Source organism: Mobula hypostoma, chromosome 4 (assembly GCF_963921235.1).
Source record: "Mobula hypostoma chromosome 4, sMobHyp1.1, whole genome shotgun sequence".
Lineage (NCBI taxonomy): Eukaryota > Metazoa > Chordata > Chondrichthyes > Myliobatiformes > Myliobatidae > Mobula > Mobula hypostoma.
Genome location: NC_086100.1, coordinates 81,653,088 through 81,675,174, shown reverse-complemented (window position 1 = coordinate 81,675,174; position 22,087 = coordinate 81,653,088). Strand labels below are relative to the sequence as shown.

At 42.0% G+C, this 22,087-nt stretch overlaps 1 protein-coding gene across 1 annotated transcript in view; it reads left to right on the top strand.

Moving 5' to 3' along the window:
- Nucleotides 1–20,972, top strand: part of LOC134345421 (uncharacterized) — a 518,220-nt gene extending 497,248 nt beyond the window's left edge. The window contains 6 exon segments of the mRNA XM_063046052.1: nucleotides 2,381–2,510; nucleotides 8,022–8,153; nucleotides 8,781–9,024; nucleotides 10,835–10,912; nucleotides 16,874–16,974; nucleotides 16,977–20,972. Of these exon segments, the coding sequence (XP_062902122.1) occupies nucleotides 2,381–2,510; nucleotides 8,022–8,153; nucleotides 8,781–9,024; nucleotides 10,835–10,912; nucleotides 16,874–16,974; nucleotides 16,977–17,111 (820 nt within the window). The 3' untranslated portion in view covers nucleotides 17,112–20,972.
- Nucleotides 20,973–22,087: the final 1,115 nt, after the last annotated feature.

Below are 22,087 nucleotides of genomic sequence, written 5' to 3'. Positions count from 1 at the left end.
ATAAAACTGAACCATTTAGGATTGTAAGCAGGAGTTATTTTCAGATTCAGATGTCCATTGAAACACTCAGTCAAATGTGTCCTTAACAACCATCACATCAAAGGATGTGCTGGAGGCAGCCCACAGGTGCAGCCACTCATTCCAGCGTCATGCCCACAGTCCTCAGCAGAATAACACAGAGCACAACAAAGCAGAACATACTAAGCAGCGAAACAACAACCGTGAAGCAAGACCCTTCCTCCTTCGCTCCCACCCACGTAGATATATATTCCCCTAACCCCGGACAAGCTGTCTTCAGCCTCGTGGATTTGAAGATACAGGCTCCAATCAGCAAGCCTCGACTGAACTGCTGATTAAACTTCAGGTTTCAATCCAAATCTCTGATCAATCTTTGAGCTTTGATTCAGACCTCTGAACAAACTTCGGGCTTCAATCCAGACCTCTGTTCGAAGACCTCCAATTCAGACCTCTGATCCAGATCTCCTATCAAACTTCAAGCTTTATTCCAGACCCCTGATTGAACTTTGGCTTCAATCTAAACCCCTGATTGGCCTTTGGGCTTTGATCCAGACTTCCCAATCGAATTTCTGATTTCAATCCAGACCTACGATTAACCTTCGGACATCAACCTTCAGTATTGACCTAGTACTCACAGATGGTAATGGATGAAGGCCTTAACTCCAAGCCTTGAATGCTGGACTTGCCGATGATATAACCCTGAAAACTAGGCCTTGAACTTCGGTCTTGCCAATTACGGCACTCCAATTTTTCTCGTCAAAATCCAACCGTGACCATGCCATGTTTGATTTTCACATAATGCCCGATAAAAACATTTCTGTCAAAAGCTGATTAATTAAAATTCTTCAAACTGAGGTTAATTTATTTTTGTAACAAAAGTTACCAGCTACGTCGAGTAGTGGCAGAGAGAGTAGAAAGGTAGAACAGGGTGGAAGGATGTGTGAGTTCACATTCCAGTCAAGATGGCGCCGAGCTTCAGTCTCCATTAAGGTCATGGCTCAAACTTAGTTGCTTTTCAGTTTCTTAGGATGGGTTTTAGAGGCAGCACGGGAAGTTAGAGGACAGGTTAGGGTTTAGGGATAGGGATGAGGTGTTTAGAAGTTAGAGGCAGTAAATGAACCCAACCCTTGGTTAGTGAGTCCCAGGGTCTGGGGTCCATGCGAGTTTGGAGTTCAAAGCCAAGAGTTCAAGTCCCATGTCCTGGGGTTGACAATGAAGGGCAAAGCCCAAAGATTGAAGACTAGTGTGGGTGAGCCCAGAAGTTGGAGGCCCAATGTCAATGAGTCTGGACCAAGAACGATCCCCTAGTTTAGCGAATCCTAGGGTCAGAAACCCATGCAAGTCTGGAGCAAGGCCTGGAGTTTAAAGTAACATAATCAGTGAGTTCTGGCATTGATACCAAAAGGCCAAAGTCCAAAGTCGGCAAGTCTGGAAGTCACTGCTCAATGGTTGAGGCCCCGTGTCAGTGGTCTGGAAGTCAGAGACCCTTTGTTTGCGAGTCCAGGCTGGACTGGAGGTTGGAGACCCAGAGGTAATTTGCCCTGGAGTTGGAGACTTGTCTGTGAGTGGTTGGGTAGGTGGGGGGAAGGAACTTGTTTCACTGTTGTTTTGTTTAGTTGCTGTTGTTGTGTTGTTGTTGTTGATTGTGTTATTCTGCTGAACATTGTGGATGTGCTGTGTTGGTGCCTGAATGTGTGGCAACGTTTGCAGGCTACCCCCAACAATGCAAATCTCAGCCTGCCGTGGCTGTGCCTCCTGTCAGACTCAGAAAATGTTCCATTCCTCGTCATGGTCACTTTTCCTTAAGAAGTGAAAGACTTCACAGTATTGTAGCACAAAAGAAAAATAAGGGGTGCATTATAAACAGTGGTAAGAGGCTTTAGGAAATGGCAACAATGCATTCTTCAATCAGAAGGCAATGGCTGGTTCGGTTCCATATTTGTGAGGTTATCATGGCCATTTCAGTCAGTTGAAAATATTTTACTATGATTAAAAAAGCAGAAAATGCTGCTCCTCTCTCTGAAGATACTGCCCATCCTGGTGGTTATTTCATGTAGTATACATTGTTATTTCAGATTTTAAATATCTGTAAATATTGTATTATATTTCTGCTATTTGGTTATGTTGTGACCTCAGTGTGATGAATAGATTGTAATTAACATTAGATTGCCTCGAAGAAATGAAGTAAGACAAAATAAAATTCAACTGCAGTTGTTTTGAATATATAAAGTGCAAAATATTTATACAATAAGTCAACGAGATGGAAGCATCCATTGAAACACAGCCTTATATTTGTAGAATGCTTGGTTCTTATGCGTCTTTCTGCATTAGGCGTACATTACAAGTGATTTCTTTCATTTAGGGATTACAAAGATGTTGAGGCCGCACTAAATGCCATGAAGAATGTGGCAAAACTGATCAACGAGCGCAAGAGGCGGCTAGAGAACCTGGACAAGATTGCTCAGTGGCAGAGTTCAATTGAAAATTGGGAGGTAGGAGAAAGGAAGCAATGAAATTTTTATCCTCCAGTGCAAATGTTTCTGTGCTCATGATCTCTGGTTGATGACTAATTTTGTTTTTGAAGAGTATATAGCTTGCTTCCTGTATATATTAAAGAGTGAGCTCGGCAAATATTTGTAATCAAGAGATATGCAGGAAAGGCCGGAAATGTGAAGTTGATGCAAAGATCAAGCTATGCTCTGATTGAAGGGAGGTTTAGGCTTAATGGCAGCTTTGTATCTTCCTGTTCCTGTTTCCCATGTTCTTGACACCATGTGACTTTCTACTCTCCACCAAATTGTACAAAACAAAATTCATCAGATTTTTATGATGGGATTATCCGCACACCTCCAGACATCTGTGGGTTTGACTACAGTGGCATAATTATAGAGTATAAAATACTTAGTCCTTCCATTTGTCAGGTTTAATACAGTTATAATATCAGATAATATTGCAATTTGGAAAAGAAAGGGATTTGCAAAGCTTCATTTTAATGAAGCTAACCATAAGTAATATTAGATAGGAACACTTGCTTTATCTTTCAAATCATCTTGTGCACTTTGGCTAATATTCTGACAAGGTTGAGAATGGTTGTGATGTAAGTGTAAAGAAATACGATCACAGCACTGAAAATAGCCACTGTTTGACATGATTCCATATTATGTTGGCCAATATTGTTTATACAGTGTACTATTTTAAGAAGAGTACTTGGTGATACCTTGAGAGCTTTTTAAAACTGTGAAAATGTTTTAATAATCCAAGTGCAGTCTCACTAGAGCCCATATAATTTCAATAAGATGATTTGACTCTTCTTCTCAAATGCTTTTGCGAGGACAGCCCACATACCATTTGCCTTCTTAATAATTTGTTGTACCTGATGGGCATCTAATGTGCAGTAAATGCCTGGAAGGTTCACTGAAAGATAGCAATTGCTGACAATTTAATAACTCAGATAGCAAGAGTACTCTAAATTTTACTTATCAGTAAAGTCTTTACACAACTAATCCTGTCTAGAAATGGTGGCAGAAAGAATTTGGGATGTTTCAGCTTATAATTTAATTCCCGGTCACAGAAGGTAGACCACACACAGATGGTTCTGTGCTGTGATGTGTATATAGTGCTTAGTAACAGAATATGCAAGATCCAAATGTAGCGCTCAGCTCTATCGGCTCGTGTTTATCTGGGGAAACCCCGTCCACCCGCCAAACCGTGCCTCACGGTTGCGGCGTTGCTGTGTAATGCCACCTGGTACAACCTCACACATCAATTATCAGACAGCACACAATGTACATTTTACAGATTACACTTTATAAATCTTACTGGGACTATGAGATTAATAGGGATACAATATAAAAGAGAAAGAAAAAGGCACCAGACTTATCAAAGTTCAACTTCTTCATGCACACAAGTTGGAGCTCAAATAATGGGGTCTTCTCTTCATCCTGCGATCTCCTCTGACCCCCTCGACTCGCCGCTCGGGACCAACCACAGTGGTCGACCAGAGCGCTTCCGGCACGTCCTTCTTCTCTGGGTCTCCTCCTCAAAAACCCACCAAACCACACTGTTCCCAGCCATATGAGACAGAATATCACCCACAAAAAGAATAACATGGACACCCATTGGTTCATTCTTCCCCTTATCAATTGTATAACCCAAACAAGCTGCTAGAAAAAGAACCACTGTCTCAGCAGTTAACATTACAGAGAAGCCATTTTAATTATAACATAACAAAGAAGCCATTTTGATTAACCTACGCAGTAACATAAAAGAAGAAACCCCTTACACTCTCCCCCCACCAAATAAAAATCATGTCCTCATGACATTAAAGGAGTTCAGCAATGCTCCTTGCAAAACACAAAACCCAACCCAGGTGCATAGAGCAGTGACATAACTTTCCAGGGCGGTAGAGATCACACACTGTTCTCCCGGCACTACATAGGTTGACCTCTCTGGGGGGTTCCTACTTCTCTGAGACCTCCGTACCTCCTCTGGCTCAGACACCACGGGAGACACCCCGGGTCTACCTGTCGGACCCTCGCCCTCTCCCTCACTGGGACCCCTCGTCATCTGGGAGCCCTCTGTCTCGGGTTCTGGTTCTACCCTCTCTCCCCCCAATGCCGGCTGTATCCCAGGCTGCCCCTCAGCACTCTCCCTCCTCTCTCCATACTCAGTGGGGGAAGGGTCAGGAGCCTCTTCTTCCGGTAGCAGGGAATTACCAAATGGAAGTAGGTGCCACACATCTGAATCATTGTCTTCCGAAGCAGTATCTCTTTCCGGTGTGGGGCCCGGCCCCGTCGCTTTCGCAGTGGGCTCCCCATGCCCCGTGCCCCTGCAGAGTCCTCGTACTAGGCGTAAACTCCCATTCGGGCTCTTGGTCTACCTGCACCTCTGGACCCAGGGGCAATAGGTGGTTCCGATGGAGTACCTTGACAGGCCCCTTCCCATCCCCTGGTCTCACCCAGTAAACAGGTAGGTTTGGCATCTGGCTCTCTACCCCATAGGGCTGGCTGCCCTGGGATCGCCAACTTGTGCTTTCCAGGTAGTCTTAATTCCATATGAGGACCCTGTCCCCTGGCATAAGTTGGGCGAACTTCACTTTCTGATCATACCTCCTCTTATTCCTCTGATTCTGCTTGGTGTCTGCCACCTCAGCCAACTCGTACGCCCTTTTAAACTCTCTCCTCATATCGGACACATACTTCAGACATGGCTTTGAAGGTATTTCACCCACATCAGTCCCAAAACACAGATCAATGGTCAACCTCGCTTCCTGCCCAAACATCAGATTGTAAGGCGAGTACCCCTTAGCGTCATTGCGGGTACAATTGGAACAGTGAACCAAATGCCCGACGTGCTGACTCCACTTACTCTTCTGTCCGATCTCCAGAGTCCCGAGCATGTCCAACAGGGTCCGGTTAAACCTCTCGGGCTGAGGATCACCCTGCGGGTGATAGGGGGTGGTCCTGGATTTCTTGACCCCAAGCATATCCAGTAATTCATGGATAAGCTTGCTCTCGAAGTCCTGTCCCTGATCACTATGTATCCGTTTGGGGAGGCCATAATGAATAAAATACCTCTCTCATAACACCTTCGCCACTGTAGTCGCTTTCTGGTTCTTAGTGGGAAACTCCTGAGCATACCTAGTGTAGTGATCCGTGATGACCAAGACATTCATGGTGTTGCTGGTGTCTGGCTCAATAGACAGGAAATCCATACACACCAGGTCCAGGGGTCCCGCACTCTGCAAGTGGGATAACGGGGCCGCCTGCACAGGCAAGGTCTTCCTCCTGATGCAACGGCTACAGGTCTTACAGTATTCTTCCACCTCCCCCCTCATCCGGGGCCAGTAAAACCGGTCCTTGAGTAATCCATAGGTCTTCTCTACCCCTAAGTGCCCGGAGTCATCATGCAGAGCCTGGAGCACAGTCTTCCGATACCTCTTGGGCAGGGCCAGCTGGCAATGCCGGGGGTGGTCCGAGGGGCGACGTGACCTGGTATAAGATTTGTTTCTTCTGCTTCAACTGAGGCCACTCCTTCAGTAGTAAGGACACTGAGGCGTGCTTCACCTTCTCCACCTGAGCCATATCCCCCTTTTTAGCCGCGTACCAGATAGTGCCAGTGCCTGGGTCATCTCGCTGACCCGGGGCTCAACTCCGGCAACTGCTTGTGCTTCAGAGCAGTCAAATTGTCAAATTACAGTAAACAGTGGGTAGTGCGTCATCATCAGTCCCCAGTTGATCCTCTGCCCGATCCGGCCCCATCGGGACTCCTGCTTCCACGTCGCTCGCAAATTGACACATGACTTCACTCCCGGGGCAGGGACCTCTCCCACTCCTCGTCCGTGCCCGATCCCTCATGCGCCTGACGAGATAAGGCATCTGCATGGATGTTCCGGCTCCCTGGCCGGTACTGCAGACTCAACTCATAGACAGACAAGGCCGCCAACCACCGATGCCCAGTAGTGTCCAGTTTTGCCAAGGTCAGGATATAAGTGAGAGGGTTGTTGTCTGTTCTTACCTCAAACTTGGCCCCGTATAGATAGTCACTCAACTTGTCCACCAGCACCCATTTCAGCGCCAGGAACTCCAACTTGTAAGTGGGACAGTTTCTCTCAGATGGCGACAAACTTTGACTGACAAATGCCACCGGCCTCAATCTGTTGCCCTGCTCCTGGTACAGAACAGCCCCCAGCCCCGCTCAGCTGGCATCAGTGTGTAGCACATACGGCTTCTGGGGGTCAGCAAAAGCTAAGGGAGCCTGTGTCAGCACCCTTTTCAGAGATTGGAACGCCTCCTCACATTGAGCATCCCACCTCGATCCAAAGGACTCCAACAGATTCAAGTATCCTCCTGCCTCTTGCCCACGGTCCCCGTTTCTTTTCTTCCCCACGGGGGGATAGCCACACAAAGGCAGGTTCAATGGGTAACTCATTTTAGCGTATCCTTTCATGAATCGCCAGTAATACCTACAGAACCCCAAAAATGAGCGCAGGGCACTCACCTTCTGGGGTCTCGGCCAGGTGGTCACTGCGTCTATCTTAGCTGGATCAGTAGCCACTCCATCTCAGGAAATTATGTGTCCAACATAGCCGACTGACGTCTTACAGAACTGGCATTTATCCAGGGGAAATTTCAACCCTTCCTCCTTCAGCTGACTCAGCACCTTCAGCAGCCGCTCCTCATGTTCCTCCAAAGTAGATCCAAACACTATCAGGTCTTCCAGATACACCAACACCTCGAGAAAGTTCATATCCCCCACCGGTCCTCTCCATGAGCCTCTGGAAGGTGACTGGGGCCCCTGATATGCCTTGGAGCATTCGTTCGAACTGAGAGAATCCCAGGGGACAGATGAAGGCTGTCTTCTCTTTATCGGCCTCACTCATCGGATTCAGCCGATGCCTGAATGTAGCATCTGTTGATGCATGAAAATTTTCACCAAAAACCTGAACCTTTTACAATTTTGTACATGTTAAACTGTAATGTGACCTGTAGGACAGAACCCTTACATAGACATTGTCCACAGACTGTGCACTACTTTTAAACTGAGGTACAAGAAGAAACTTACAAGAACCAGCATTTCTGAAAATGTAACATTCCTGACCACCATTTAGCTCTTCAAGCTGAGATTTTTGTCATACACACAATTACAAGGAGATACTTACTTACAGCCGCTTCACAGGCATGTAGATTCAGACAACACACATCATATATTGTATATACATTATACAAGACAGTAAAGCAGAAACAAGAAAGGCTATGCAAAACAAGATATTAATGAAAATAAAACACAATCCGAAACAATTCTATGAGAGTGTAAGAAGTCCACAGTGTTTCATTGCTGAGATAGAATTAGAGTTGTGATTTAATATGATAAACATTTCAGGAGATGCAAACTCTTAGTGATAGTTCACTTGAAATTTCGAGAAACTATCTTAAAAATTCCTAAACATGGGAGGAGTTCCAAAGATGAATTTTCTTCCTAAAGATACTCTTTGTCTTCCTCAGGGTGAGGATGTTTTGGCACGAAGCTCAGAGCTTATCCATTCAGGTGAATTAACAAAGATTTCGCAGCCACAGGCCAAGAGTAAACAACGGATTTTTTTTCTCTTTGACCATCAGGTGGTCTTCTGCAAAAAGGTAAAATTATTGTAAATGGATCCCTTGATATTCAAATGCTTTCTTGAATGTTTTTAATTACATCTCTTGATGGTTTCATTGTCAAGCGCCAATCACCCAAACAAGTTTTTTTTCAAAATGTTAATTAACTTGAAACATTCAACCATGTCTCTGGCTGTCCAGATCTAAACTGGAAAATCCTTCTCCTAATCAACCCCCCCCTCCTCATTAAAGACCCATCTTAAAATCTACCTCAAATAAGACCAGAAAATGATGGAACCATTCAGCTGATCGTGCAAAATCTGTGACTGAAATATTAATTGTGTTTCTCTTAGACAGGGATATGGCCTGCATTTTCTCTTTTATTTTAGATTTACAGTATTTGCAGTTTTTTTTAATTTTCACTTAAAATCTACTTCAATGGTAACTTTTTGTGACTGCTTCAAATACTTTGAATTTCAAATGGCTTTGCCTCCAAAATATGCTTGAGATATTTTCTCATAATGTTTTCTTTTCAAATAACATTTACTGTCACTATTGTAGTATAACAAAGTGAACTAGTGTGATGGTCAGGAGTTGGAGGTTTATTTGATATAATTGATGAATATTTGGTAAATTGTGAAATATGGTTTCTGTTGAATTTTATAGGACCTTCTACGTCGTGACATCCTATACTACAAAAGCAGGATAGATACAGACAGCATGGAAGTGGTGGATGTAGAAGATGGGAAGGACAAAGACTTTAACATCAGTGTAAAGAATGCTTTCAAACTTCAAAACAAGTTCACAAATGAGATTCATCTATTCTGTGCAAAGAAGTCCTCGGTGAAACAACGATGGCTTCAGGCATTTGAAAATGAAAGAAAACAGGTCCAACTGGACAAGGAGACAGGTAGGTATCCTAATGATAGTCAAATTCAAATGAATGTAATGCATTAAAATTGTATTTGATGGAGAAAAAAAATCTTCCATCATTTTGTGATCTTGCAAAATCAAATTATGCAAAATGCAACTTTGCTATATTAATGATATTTGGCCATTCCCTGCCTCCACTTAGGACATCAGACCCCATTCCATACCTATTATCTTGCTTCATAACTAACATTGGTACACACACTATTCCTCATTTACTCATGCCTTTCCCACAATCAATTGCTGTTGTTTGAAGCCACAATGTAAGTGGTGCTCACCGATACCATAAGCTTTCCTGTCTACATAATTGCCTGACACAGTTTGAGAATTCTGGCACAATTTCCATGACCGACTTTTACAATCAACCTACAAGATTCTATTTCACAATTCCTTATGATTTCATCACAGCTATGAGACATACTAACTGACAATTTCTACACAACCTTTAATACCTTGTTTCCATAAAGCCATTCTGGTACGCTGCTCATCTCTGTTTTCCTGAATTCAACAATCAGAATTTCAAAAATAATATGGTGAACATTAACAGGGTCTTATTGCCATAACCAAAACAGACTATTCTTACAAAGTTAGATAGGAAGATAATGATATTCCATGGCTTCATCACTACACAAACTGCTTCTTAAAGCACCTTGACTTGCCCCTTGCGCCCTCACCAAAATCATGTGAGAGGTTCATGGACATTGTGTATATCCATTCATTTCCCTCATTGTTTCCTCCTTTCCTTTTAGCCACCCGACTAAACTTCCCAATACACCCTGATCTCTCTCCTAAAATCAGATCTTTCTCCAGAACCTATCCAAACCAAACGATATTTTTCATGGTTTTCTCTGCTCACTGTGTTGATCCTTAATTTCCTTCAAACAATCCACCTCATCTCCACTGTTCTTGCAAGTTACCAGTCAACTGCAAGCTGTCTTTTCCACATCGGCTTTGATTGGGAAAGGGCAAAATGTTCATGAATTGTATCTTTCCTTGAATTCCAAATTTAAATACTTCTGGTCTGTTTCTGGCACCGATACACAATGAAAAGACCCTTGTTAGAGCCATAAATAGTAATTGTGACCCTCATTGTACCTATCCCAACTACAGATTCTGATTGTCACCTCTGTCTCCATATCTTTTTCCTCATTTTCCACTGAGATAAAATCATGTTTCCTTGGTTTCATTTTTGTTTATTAAATTGTACCTTAGAGGATCTTCCGATGGTTTCTCTTTGGAGCTGCCTTAGGTCCAAGTCCTAAGTTTGTAATGTGTAATTGAAGCAGCTTTGTCAAGTGAATGCAGTGAATGTCAGAGACAGTATGCATTGCTCCCGTGGTATTTCCACTAGTAAAGTGCATGAAATATTTGGGATGGTGGATAAAATGTCAATCATGCAGACTGTGTTGTAGAGGAAGATGCTGAGTTTTCCTGAGTGTTAGTAACACTTATATAGAAAAACAGGGAGTACTTTAGCACAATTGCTGATGCTGCAAATGCTTTGAAAAATCTGAGACAAGTCACCTGTAAGAGAAGCCTCCAGCTTGCTCTTATAGTCATATCAATGCTGTTTCATCACAAGTGCACACTTCATTATCAGCATTCCTAGTTTATCAAATTACAACGATAACAGCAAGGCTTTCCGCTCTGTTGATGGTGAGGCGATTATGGTGAGGAAATCGATATTGGAATGTCTACTTCAGTTTTGTTTTCTCACCAAAATCTTGTTCCATTGGCGAGATCTTAAAAAATTTTGCTTGTATATAACATTGTGCTCTTTCTTTCTCAAGGATTTGCTATCACTGAAGTTCAAAAGAAGCAGGCAATGCTGAATGCAAAGAAATCACATCCATCTGGAAAGCCAAAAGGTGATTTTTCTCCTCTGTTTAAAAATCCTTGAACATGAAGCTGGACATATTAATTTGATTTGTATGATTTAAGAATTCATATGAAGTATAATTTATGATAGTATTTATCCATTGTCATAACAAATTCTTTATACATATAAATAGACAAATTAATTATTTTTTTTAAATGGTTTAAAAACATTAGTTGTCCAGAGTGAATTAAATGATTTATAAGTTCCAGAGATTCACTTATGTTGACAATTCCAGTTGAGCGATCAGGGCACTTATAAACACAAATAACTGAAAGTAGCAGGGCTAGCTGAGTAAGTGGTTAATAGGGTATACACAATGGTGGGTTTTATCAAAGGAGCCATAACATATAAAGGCAGGGAACTTGTAATAAACATTTGTAAAACACTGATCTGACCTCAACTCGAATACTACGTTCACCTCAAGGCACCACACTTTAGGGAGGATATGAGGACACAAGAGAAGATCCATGACTGATTTTTAAGAATGGTTCCTGGGATGAGGGCCCACAGTTACTAGGAGGGATAAGCTGGGTAGTTTGTTTCGAAAATAGAAGGCTGAAGGAAATCTGATAGAAGTATATAAACTAAGAAGGGTTGTGGACAGAGTTGGTAGTGTGAGGATGTTCCCATTGGTGAATGTGTAAAGGGCAAAAGAACACATGCATGAACAATGAAAAAGACAGTTAAGAGAGGCATCAGGAGAAACTTTTTTTTACTCAGTGTGAGGTTGGAATCTTGACTCGAGTCTCTACTGATGTGGTGGAGATGGATTTCACTGTGCTCTTCAAGAGGCAATTGAATAAATATATGAGTAACGTTCCATTATATAGACTCATGTATGTCTAGGGGAAATCCAGCCCAGGACCTGCCTCAACACTCCCCTCAGGGTCAGTCGCAGCCCGAATCAATCCCAAACATCAATCATCAGCCAGCACACCCAATTTTAACAAATACACTTTATAGATGTTACTAATTCTATGACATTAATATGAATTTGAGACAGAGAGGAAAGTAATGAAAAAAAAAAGCGCCAACACTTATCAAAGTTCAAGTTCTTTGCGCGCAACCGTTGGAGCTCAATCGAATCCGGACGACCACCCGGATCCTGTCAACTCCCGACTCGGGACCACCCCGGAGTGATCGACCGGAGCCTCTTCGCACGTTCGCGGTCCTCCTCATCTCTCCCCTGACTCCCCGTCTCTCCACCGTCCTCCACGTCTCTCCTCCGACTCCCCGTCTCTCCTCCGACTCCCCACCAAAAACCCCCACACGTCCGCGGTCCTCCCTGTCTCTCCTCCAACTCCCCGTCTCTCCTCCGACTCCCTGTCTCTCCTCCGTCCTCCTCGTCTCTCCTCTGACTCCCCCTCTCTCCTCCGTCTCCCCGTCTCTCCTCCGTCCTCCTCGTCTCTCCTCCGACTCCCTGTCTCTCCTCCGACTCCCCGTCTCTCCACCATCCTCCTTGTCTCTTCTCCGACTCCCCGTCTCTCCACCATCCTCCTTGTCTCTCCTCCGACTCCCCATCTCTCCATCGTCCTCCTTGTCTCTCCTCCGACTCCCCGTCTCTCCTCCATCCTCCTCGTCTCTCCTCCGTCCTCCTAGTCTCTCCTCCGACTCCCCGTCTCTCCTCCAACTCCCTGTCTCTCCACCGTCCTCCCCATCTCTCCTCCGACTCCCCGTCTCTCCTCCGTCCTCCCCGTCTCTCCTCCGACTCCCCATCTCTCCACCGTCCTCTGTGTCTCTCCTCCGACTCTCCGTCTCTCCACCATCCTCCTCGTCTCTCCTCTGACTCCCCGTCTCTCCTCCAACTCCCCGTCTCTCCTCTGACTCCCCGTCTCTCCACTGTCCTCCTTGTATCTCCTCTGACTCCCCGTCTCTCCTCCATCCTCCTCGTCTCTCCTCTGACTCCCCGTCTCTCCTCCGACTCCCAAAACCCCCGTCCACCGTCCTCCTCATCTCTCCTCCGACTCCCCGTCTCTCCACCGTCCTCCTCGTCTCTCCTCCGAGTCCCCGCCAAAACTCAGTCCACAATCATATCATACAGCATGGTATCCGAAAACAAAACGATACATAACCACCCATTGGCTAATAGAACGCTGCTATCTACTTAAAAGTAAAACAAACTGCTAGCGCAAACTCTCTTCAGCGTTTAACACAACAAAGCCGCATTCCCCAGATTAACATAACAAAGTCGCCATTTTAACTCTAACAAAAAGAAAGATCCCATACATATGATAAAGCAAAAATTGCAAGGCTACAGAGAAAGGGCTGTGTGTGTATGTGTGTGTTGAGCTCAAGTGCATGCAAAAGAGGTGGTGGTGGGAATGTGTACAGAACTAGTGAGTGGGTCTGTTGAATAGCCAGAACAGCATGATGGGCTGAATAACCTCCTTCTGTGCTATTATCATTCTATGATTGTGTATTTTCTGCATTGTAACAATGACTACACCTCAAGTGCATTTTGTTGACTGTGAAGATTTTTGACTTGTTAAAATTAGTGCTTTCTAATTTATCTATGCCTAACAGATGCAAACTTTAAAAATAAACCCTTCATTTTAGTGCCTAGAGCTTCCAAAACAATAAAATGCTTACTTCAACAGAATGTGGTTCAAAATGCACCTTAGTTGCTGTTCCATTTACTATCATTGTGAATATGATTGGTTTCAAAGATTCAAAGTTTTGAATTATTGAATCCTTGAATCTAGCTGGTGAGTATTGCATGTGCCAGAAATTCGGTGTGAACTCTGCCATTATTCCAGCTATGGATCAAGAACTACATCAGTTTGTGATATCAAAACTATTAACCTCGATTTCATAACAGCCCATCCAAAATTGAAGCATCTCAGACATTACAGTCTCTGCATTTTCAAGTTCTCACTGAAGCAGGAGTGTTGTGACATAGTTTTCCATTTCACTTTACTGAGTTATCAATAGCATAGCCCACTTCGTTTTGATTTTCATGATTTTTACCCTATCAGTTCATAAAAAGGGCTATGAATTTATGTACCTAAAGTATGTAATTTTTTCAAAGTGAATAGTACCTGTTGGTTGATTAATCCCCTGCAACCAGTGATAAATATCAAACATAGAGAAACATAAAAACAATTCTTTACTTTGTCTCTCTAATGTGTGTAAACAGACAATTCTAGTGCTAACTCAGCATTGAAGCCTCGCAAGTCATGACTCAGCTGAGTTGCATTGCCATCAGAGTAAATGTCATTAATTTGATCACATGTAGCTTGTTACATATTTCTAATGGGCAGGGTCAATATTCCAGTAAACCCTCTAATTCATAGATTGGATATAGTACAGTCCACACTCACGTCAGGTAAGTGTTTCAACAAATAAGGAACATGTGCCTGTGCTGCAGACGGCGTATAATTTGTTTATAAAGTGACTCCATTTTCCTTTGATGTATGTGATTTGCAATGTCAGCATTTACACAATGTGTGCTTTGATGTGTTTCAAATGCTATAGATTCTTCCTTATCATTCTTTCATCCTTTCTGAATTCATGCACTTTTCTAAACAAGAGTTTATTACTAGTCATGAGTGTAATTTTATGTGTTCTGTCTCTTTTTCTCTTTTCCACCTACTCACTCTTTTCTATCTCCACCCCTCTTTCTTGAACAAGATCTCCAGCAGCTGCTGAATGTGACCTCATCTTTCTCTCAGTCCACCACATGTCTGCATGAGCTTCCTCCCCAGAATGCAAAACACCCACCAGCTACTAAACTCCTCGAGACACCGCGGATGTCGCAGGCTCGTCTTCTGCTGCAGAAAGGGGGGGATGTGACCCCCAGCATTTTACGTAGGGCAATATCCTGGATGTCCACTCACAGCCGAGACCTGTTCTAATAAATCCAGACAAGGTGATCAGCCTGTTGCCCTTTGACTTTAACCAGCATAACTAACACGTGGTTGCGGTTAACTGAGAGGTACAAATGCTGTGAACATTGACCTTCAGGTCAACAGGAATTTTAATTTTGTCATATAACTTTGCTTAAACCAAATAAGGTTCTGGATGAAATTGCGTTGTTCTTTCACCGGCACAGACCAATATCTAATTATACCTGAATCGTCTACACAGAGGTTTCAGAATCCCTACCAGTCAATACATTATACAACTTCATCAACAAATCACACTGCAGAGAACTAGACCTTTCAGGCCATTATACCTAGAACAGTTCTCAGCACCTAAGTACTTAGATGAGCAGTTGACACCCCAAGGCACTGAAAGCTATATACCAGGTGCTGGCAAATGGGATTACCATTGATATACTGTATATTAAATGATCGAACACGTGGACCAAAAACACTGTTTCTCTTTTATATGGCTTGATTCTTCCACAAACTATCCAAATAATACTTGTCCTGTGTTTATTCTCAGTAGATCTGCATATTTACTTCCAAGTTTATGCTGCTGCCTCACAGCTTCAGGAACCAATGTTCAAGTCTGACCTTGAGTGCTAACTATGCACAGTTTTTGGTGTCAATTCTTTAATCTCTGAGGTTCTTTCTGTGTGCTCTGGTTTCCTTGTGTTGGTAGCTCAACTGGCAGCTGAAAATTCATTCCTACTGTTGGAGGTTAATGGTGAAAAGAGTCAAAGGGGAGGCAATATGCATATGTGAGATATAGTAAATTTCAAGGTAACAGGGATATAATGAGAGGGAGAATGGGGTTAATAGGATGATGCACTGGAGGGAGGCATGGGTGTGATGAGCTGAATATTGCTCTTACATGTAGTTACAAGTATAAGATATGTATCTGTCTAATTCCTTTCTGGAAGTAAACAGTAAATAAGCTTCCATCTGCATTCCATATTGCATTGTACAAAACAGTATTGAAACTATAACTCAGCGCAAACTTGAACAAATATAAGATGCAAAAATCATCCCTTTACTAGAGTTCCATTTTCAACCAGACATCATTTTCCTTCATCATGAAATATGAAATCAATCAAGAAACTTCCAATCAAGAACAGCCTTTGAAGCTGATAACATGAATGTTGACCCCTGGATTAACTGAGGTGTGGCCTTTCAAGGGCAAAGTTGGTGAATAGCCATGACATTTAGACACCTAACCTTCAGAATTCTCACGTGAGAAACTGACTACTTGGTGGTTGTCAGTAGATTAGTTCCTTGTTACAGAGTACAGGCTGAATTCCTCTAAGTAGGAGGAAAATATGGCAAAGTTTATAACCAACAATGCATTCAGTACTGCCTGTTTCACAACCCCTGAACTGCTAAGTTCTTCTAGTGTGTCACTATTCTCAGTCAAATCCTACATATTGCTGAATAAAAGTAGTTGTTTCCAGTATTCATTATTCACCATGCAGCCAACCCTGTCAATTCTCACAAATTATTCATGATCAAGCTCTTGTCCACACGCACCCAACCACATTCTGTGACTCTGTATCAGTAACCAAAGGAAACAGTGTCTTTAGTATGATCAACATGGAGTCCATGATGCTTATTCTGGGTTCTCTGTGCACTTTGGTGAAGAAATAGAGCAGCAGCGTACTCTTTTAGGTGATGAAAGATTGAAAGACATTGGTCCCTTCTACATGAAATGAGGAAAAGTAAGCTATGCTGATAGAAGTGAGAAGGGAGCCCAGAAGCACCAGAGTAGACCAGTTGGATCAACTGCTCTAATTTTGTTTTATAGATTTTGCTGAAATACTAATTCTAATTCTGTCCAACTCATACAAGTGTGATAACGCATTTACCAATGCCATTTTCCAGTTGACTTCAGAGAATGCTGTTTAGCTAATCTCAGCTGTGGATAATCAAGGGACAAATAGAATAGAGCAGGGTAGTCATGAACCTTTGTCAACCATGGACTAGAGAGCGGATGTAAATAAAGGAACAGTATACACTTGAATTGAGAAACTGAAGTATTTGCATATGTTCCACTGCATGAATTATAACCACCATCTCTCCTCTTTCCTCAGCTGTAACAAGGCCTTACTATGACTTTCTAACCCTGCGGCAGAAACATCCGATGCTGCCTTCAACCATTCCCCAACAGCAGGTGTACATGTTGGCTGAGCCCAAGCGCAAGCCATCCAACTTTTGGCAGAACATCGGGAGACTGACGCCATTCAAGAAGTGAAGGGGCAGCTTTGTGAAGCTGATCTAAGGCCTTTCCAAGGGAGCACTTTAGCAACCAGTTGCAATCAGAATGAATGAATGCTCTGTGCGTGTTCAGATGTGTATATACATAAATGCCACTACAAGCTGTACTTCTACAAGTTGGCAAACTCCTCACTGGGAGAAGATGGCATTTCCATCTTCCATTGACATTTCTGGTCAGACAACTTCATGATAAGCTGACTGTCAGCAATGCCAGTTAAAGAGCTGCCTAAGTGTATGTTTACATCCGTAGCAACAGCCAAGCTCAACGTTCTCCGAATTCTACAACATAAGGTTTTTCCTTTCTATTTTAAATGGGAAAAATCCTACATTTTTCAAGAGGGAAGCTGCATCATTACAAAGGATTTAGATTTCTATTGAACAATTTGCTGTACTTGTAAAGGTGCGCCAACATTACGCAACAACAGAACTGTACTGTGAACAAGCAACTTTTCACAGATCTCTAGTGCTGCATCTTACCCTTCCTCTGTGCTTTCACTGGAATGAAACACTGTGTGTGCCTACATGCAAGTGGTGCAAGTTATTATTTAAAACACTTGGTGGATTTGAACCAAGTTATTTTGAATACTTTTTGCCAATTACTTTTAAGTGTGGGCAATGCCAATCTAATTGCGCAAGAATGGATAATTTCGGGCTCCTGGACTGAAACAGTGCTGCCGGTTGCCGGGCTCCTGTCAGAGTTTGTGTCAATAATGAGAAAGAGAAGCAGCAAACTACAATGAAACAGTAGGTCTACAATCAAAGTTTTCATTTCTGCTGCCTGGAATTTAGCCCAAAGTACGCAGCTGGGAAAAAGAGTTTTGCCCTCGCATTCATGCGATCTTAAATGAAATTAGGTTGTGTCACGAGGTCAATGCTGCACTCACAGTTGGCACTGAAATAATCATGAAAGTTACATCCTCAATTTGTTACAGTATTAACTTGAAAGAAAAAAAATGTTTAATTCAGTCAGTGTATAGGAGGAAAGAGTGACCTGCCAAGTTATCATGTCCTAATGTCTATAAATGAGTTGTGTAAATATTAACAAAATGATTTATTTATGTACACTGAATTCATTGTACCTGTACTTACTGTTTGGCTTCTCCACAGTCTTTCCAGCACAAATGCCTTATTGAGGAATGCACTTACCCGATTGCTTGTCTCCTCCTGCCCTGACCCCTTCCCCAGTGTAGAAGTGATATTACTTCAAAATTTCTTTGTCAGGGGAAATTTAGAAAGGTCATTTTCTGAAAGCTAATAATTATAGTTGTGTTTTAATGCAGATTGGGTTAGATGCTGCTGATCCCATTTTACAACCCAGCCTACTCCCTCGACTTCAAGACAACCTTACAAAAATAAACTAATATGTTTACAGGACACGATATCAACCCAGACTGTAAATATGAAGAACATACACAATGGAACATACTTGGGCATTTTAAGCCATTGGTCACCATCCCAAACTGAGAAGACATCTGGGCTTTCAGTGAAGATTTATGTAAGACTGCATAAAATAATTCAGAAATACGCAAAAATCTACACATACTTCTATTATTTTCCATTAATTCTTGCTAGCATAGCAAAGTAATTGTTAAGACATGTTAACAAGAATATACATTTAGAAATCAGTATAGATGTGGTACCACAAGCCAAATATTGAAGCCCATTCTATTCAAAAGGAGAAGTTGAATAAAATAATTACCCACCCAACGAAATACCCCTTTCAGTAGAAAAATAATATATTGCCCACCCCCCAACGCAATTTAAAGTTGTATGGATAAATGATTCTTATTCTCTATCTGCCTAGTTACCTTAATTAGCAACGCCAGTAATAGGCTGAGAGGTTTTATAATAGAAAGAGGCTGTGGGATTCTTGAGCAAAAATTAAATCATGAATGAAGTAGTCCCTACTAGTCCTTGACCTGAAACAATAGCTTGGTTTTTGTGCTCACAGATGTTATCGGATGCATCTTCAGCATCTTCTATTTTCATTGCTGATTTCTAGCCTGCCCAAATTGTTACTTCTCCCAGATCGTGCCATTTACAGACACTATAAATTTACACAGTCCTCCTTGCCTTATAACAATGACAGTCTTACAAAAATGACAAAAACTGTTCTATATTCCTCCTTTAAAAGTTACTTAATCATCAGTCTTTCTCTAGACTAAGTAGTTTATATATTCCCAGTTATATTTTCATATACATCCCAAAGTTCTGTAATGTCTTGGGTTTATGTCCTAGTTCCAGAAACATTAGAAATGATGTACAATTATTTAGTGAGCACAAACATAGAAGGAAATAATGGAAAGCTCTTCCATAAATAATTCCCTGCTTCTTTAAAAATTATTAAAGTATGTAGTTGTCTTTATTTTTAAGACTTTTTATTTTATGTCCTTTTGGAAATCTTTGGTGAGAGTGAGTCTGTTTTACTTCAAAGATGCTCTAGTAAAGGATCTGCCAACTAAACTGAAGGCACTTTAACTTGATAAATAAAGATACTTTGGACTGAAGACATACTCTCCCATAAGAATTTCCCCCTTAAGTGCACTGTCAATTTAAATTGTGCCCAGGAATATCCAATGCCCTGAGGGCAATGATGTCTATTTCTGCCAAAAGTTCCAATTTTTGCAAAGTTTTAATAATGGAAATAAAGGAAAATAATTTTCAGTAAAATAAAATTCATATAATAATTAGCAAATAGAACAAAGGAAATAGTTGCCTCATTAGAACTTAGATTCATAGAATTTCAACCCTGATCACCAGTACAATACGGCAATGGCAGAGCAATATACTATTATCTGTGGAGTGAGTTTTACTGGTGGAGTACAACATACGAAACCCATATTTAGCGCATTTTGCTGCCAGGAATGAAATTCAAGATGCTGATGTTTTTGGAAGCAGCACTGGATGCAGAAATAATCATTGTTCTTGAAAGGAAAGTGGATAAATATTTGAATGAGTGAAAGGAAAGGTGTCATAAAAGTGCCAAAGAAAGGAGGCAAAGTGAAGAGCTTTTTCAAGACACCAGGGCCGTCAATGTGGGCTTATGATACCTTATCTAACTGACAGTGTGGAATTAATGTAGGTCAGAAAAGGGTTTGAAACTTCGTCAATATTACTTCAGTGTCAGTAGAAATACAAACACAAAATATTGGTCCTAGGTAAAAGAAAAGGAAATTACAGCTATGAGTGCAATCGTAAACTTTGGAAAAGCAATATATCTTATTCCCTTGTTTACTTCATTCTTCCTTGTAGTCGTTGAGTTTTGTAAATTAGCTATTCAACAACTTTACGTTTTGTTCATTCAGTTTAGTTAGTTTCACACCTTTACTTCCATCGTTCCTTCTGCAGTTAGACACTTGAAGAGCTCAGCACTCAGCTTTTAGCCAGTTAATCTAATTTAAGGCCAAACCACCTGATGAACGACCAACAGAAGTTTTCACCTGACCATCCAGACTTTAAATAGGACATGCAGAACAGATATCTCTGCTGAATTTTCATTTGAAGAACATAGAAAACCTACAGTACAATACAGGCCCTTCGGCCCACAAAGTTGTGCCAAACATGTAACTACCTTAGAAATTACTAGGCTATAGAACATTAATTTGGAGAAAATAAAATTGTGCATCTTGAGAACCAGGTGGCAGCCTGTAAAGCTCCAAATTCAACAAAGGCCAATCTTTTTGGAACCCTGTGAAGTCTTTCATATGTGGCCCAAGTAAACATATAAGCTTTGCTTGTGTTCTCAGTGTAATATCGCCAATGAAGAACTCAAATACAGATTGGGTGACCAATCTATAGAAGATCTCCATTAAGTTCACAAAGCTTGAGTTTCCAATTATGCAAACAACAGGAATTCTGCAGATGCTGGAAATTCAAGCAACACACATAAAAGTTGCTGGTGAACGCAGCAGGCCAGGCAGCATCTCTAGGAAGAGGTGCAGTCGACGTTTCAGGCCGAAGGAAGCTTCCTTCAGTTAGTCCTGATGAAGGGTCTCGGCCTGAAACGTCGACTGCACCTCTTCCTAGAGATGCTGCCTGGCCTGTTGCGTTCACCAGCAACTTTTATGTGTGTTGTTTCCAATTATGTGTCATTTTAATGCTCTGACCATTCCCACCCTGATCCTTCTGTCTGGGGCCTCCCTCAGTGAGTCAGCAAAGCTCCAGGTAAGCTTAAGGAATAGCACCTTATTTTCTCTCTTTACAATTTATAAGCTTCTCAACTTAATATCAAATTCATACAATCAACCATTCCCATTTTCCATTATGGCTTTCAGCATGCATTTGATTTTTTTGTCTCTCCTCGTCTGACAGTTTAAAATTTTTTTTTCTCCTATATACACCTGTAGATACCACTATCAAGATTCAAACTTAGTGGCAATGAAGGAAGAGCGCTTTATTCCTGAAGCTTGGTGTGGAAGAATACCTGTGGCTGGTGGAACTCACATCCACCTTTTGTCCTTCCCTTTCTTGGTGACAGGGATGAGTTTGAGAGGTGCTATTGAGTGACCCTTGTAGAGTAGCCACACTGGATTTTGTAGGGAGAACACACTCCTGACACTGTACACTGATGGGAATGAATTTTTGGGGCAGTGGATGGGTGAGAATGAACTGCTTTATTCTGAGCAATGTTGAGCTTGTTGAGTTTAGCTAGAAATGTACTCATCCACCCAATTGGAGACTTGTTTTTATGCTTCTAGCTTGTGCCTTGCAGAAGATGGGAATCTCAGGTTGCCAGGACATGAGTCACCCCTAATGCACCACAGGATATCCAGTCTCTGGGCTACTTCTGTGGGCATGCTATTTCTATGGTTTCTGGTCAATGGCAATTCCCAGGATATTGATGATGAGGGTCTCAGTGATGTTACTGCCTTCAATGGGTGTTAGTAGAGTCTCTCTTGTTGAAGATGGCTATTTCTGGGCATATTTGCCACTGAGTGAACAAATTTCATGACCTATGCCAGTGATATTAAACCAGGTACTGATTCTGATTCTGATCAGCACAAGCCTGATTGTTCTCTGTCTAGCTGCAG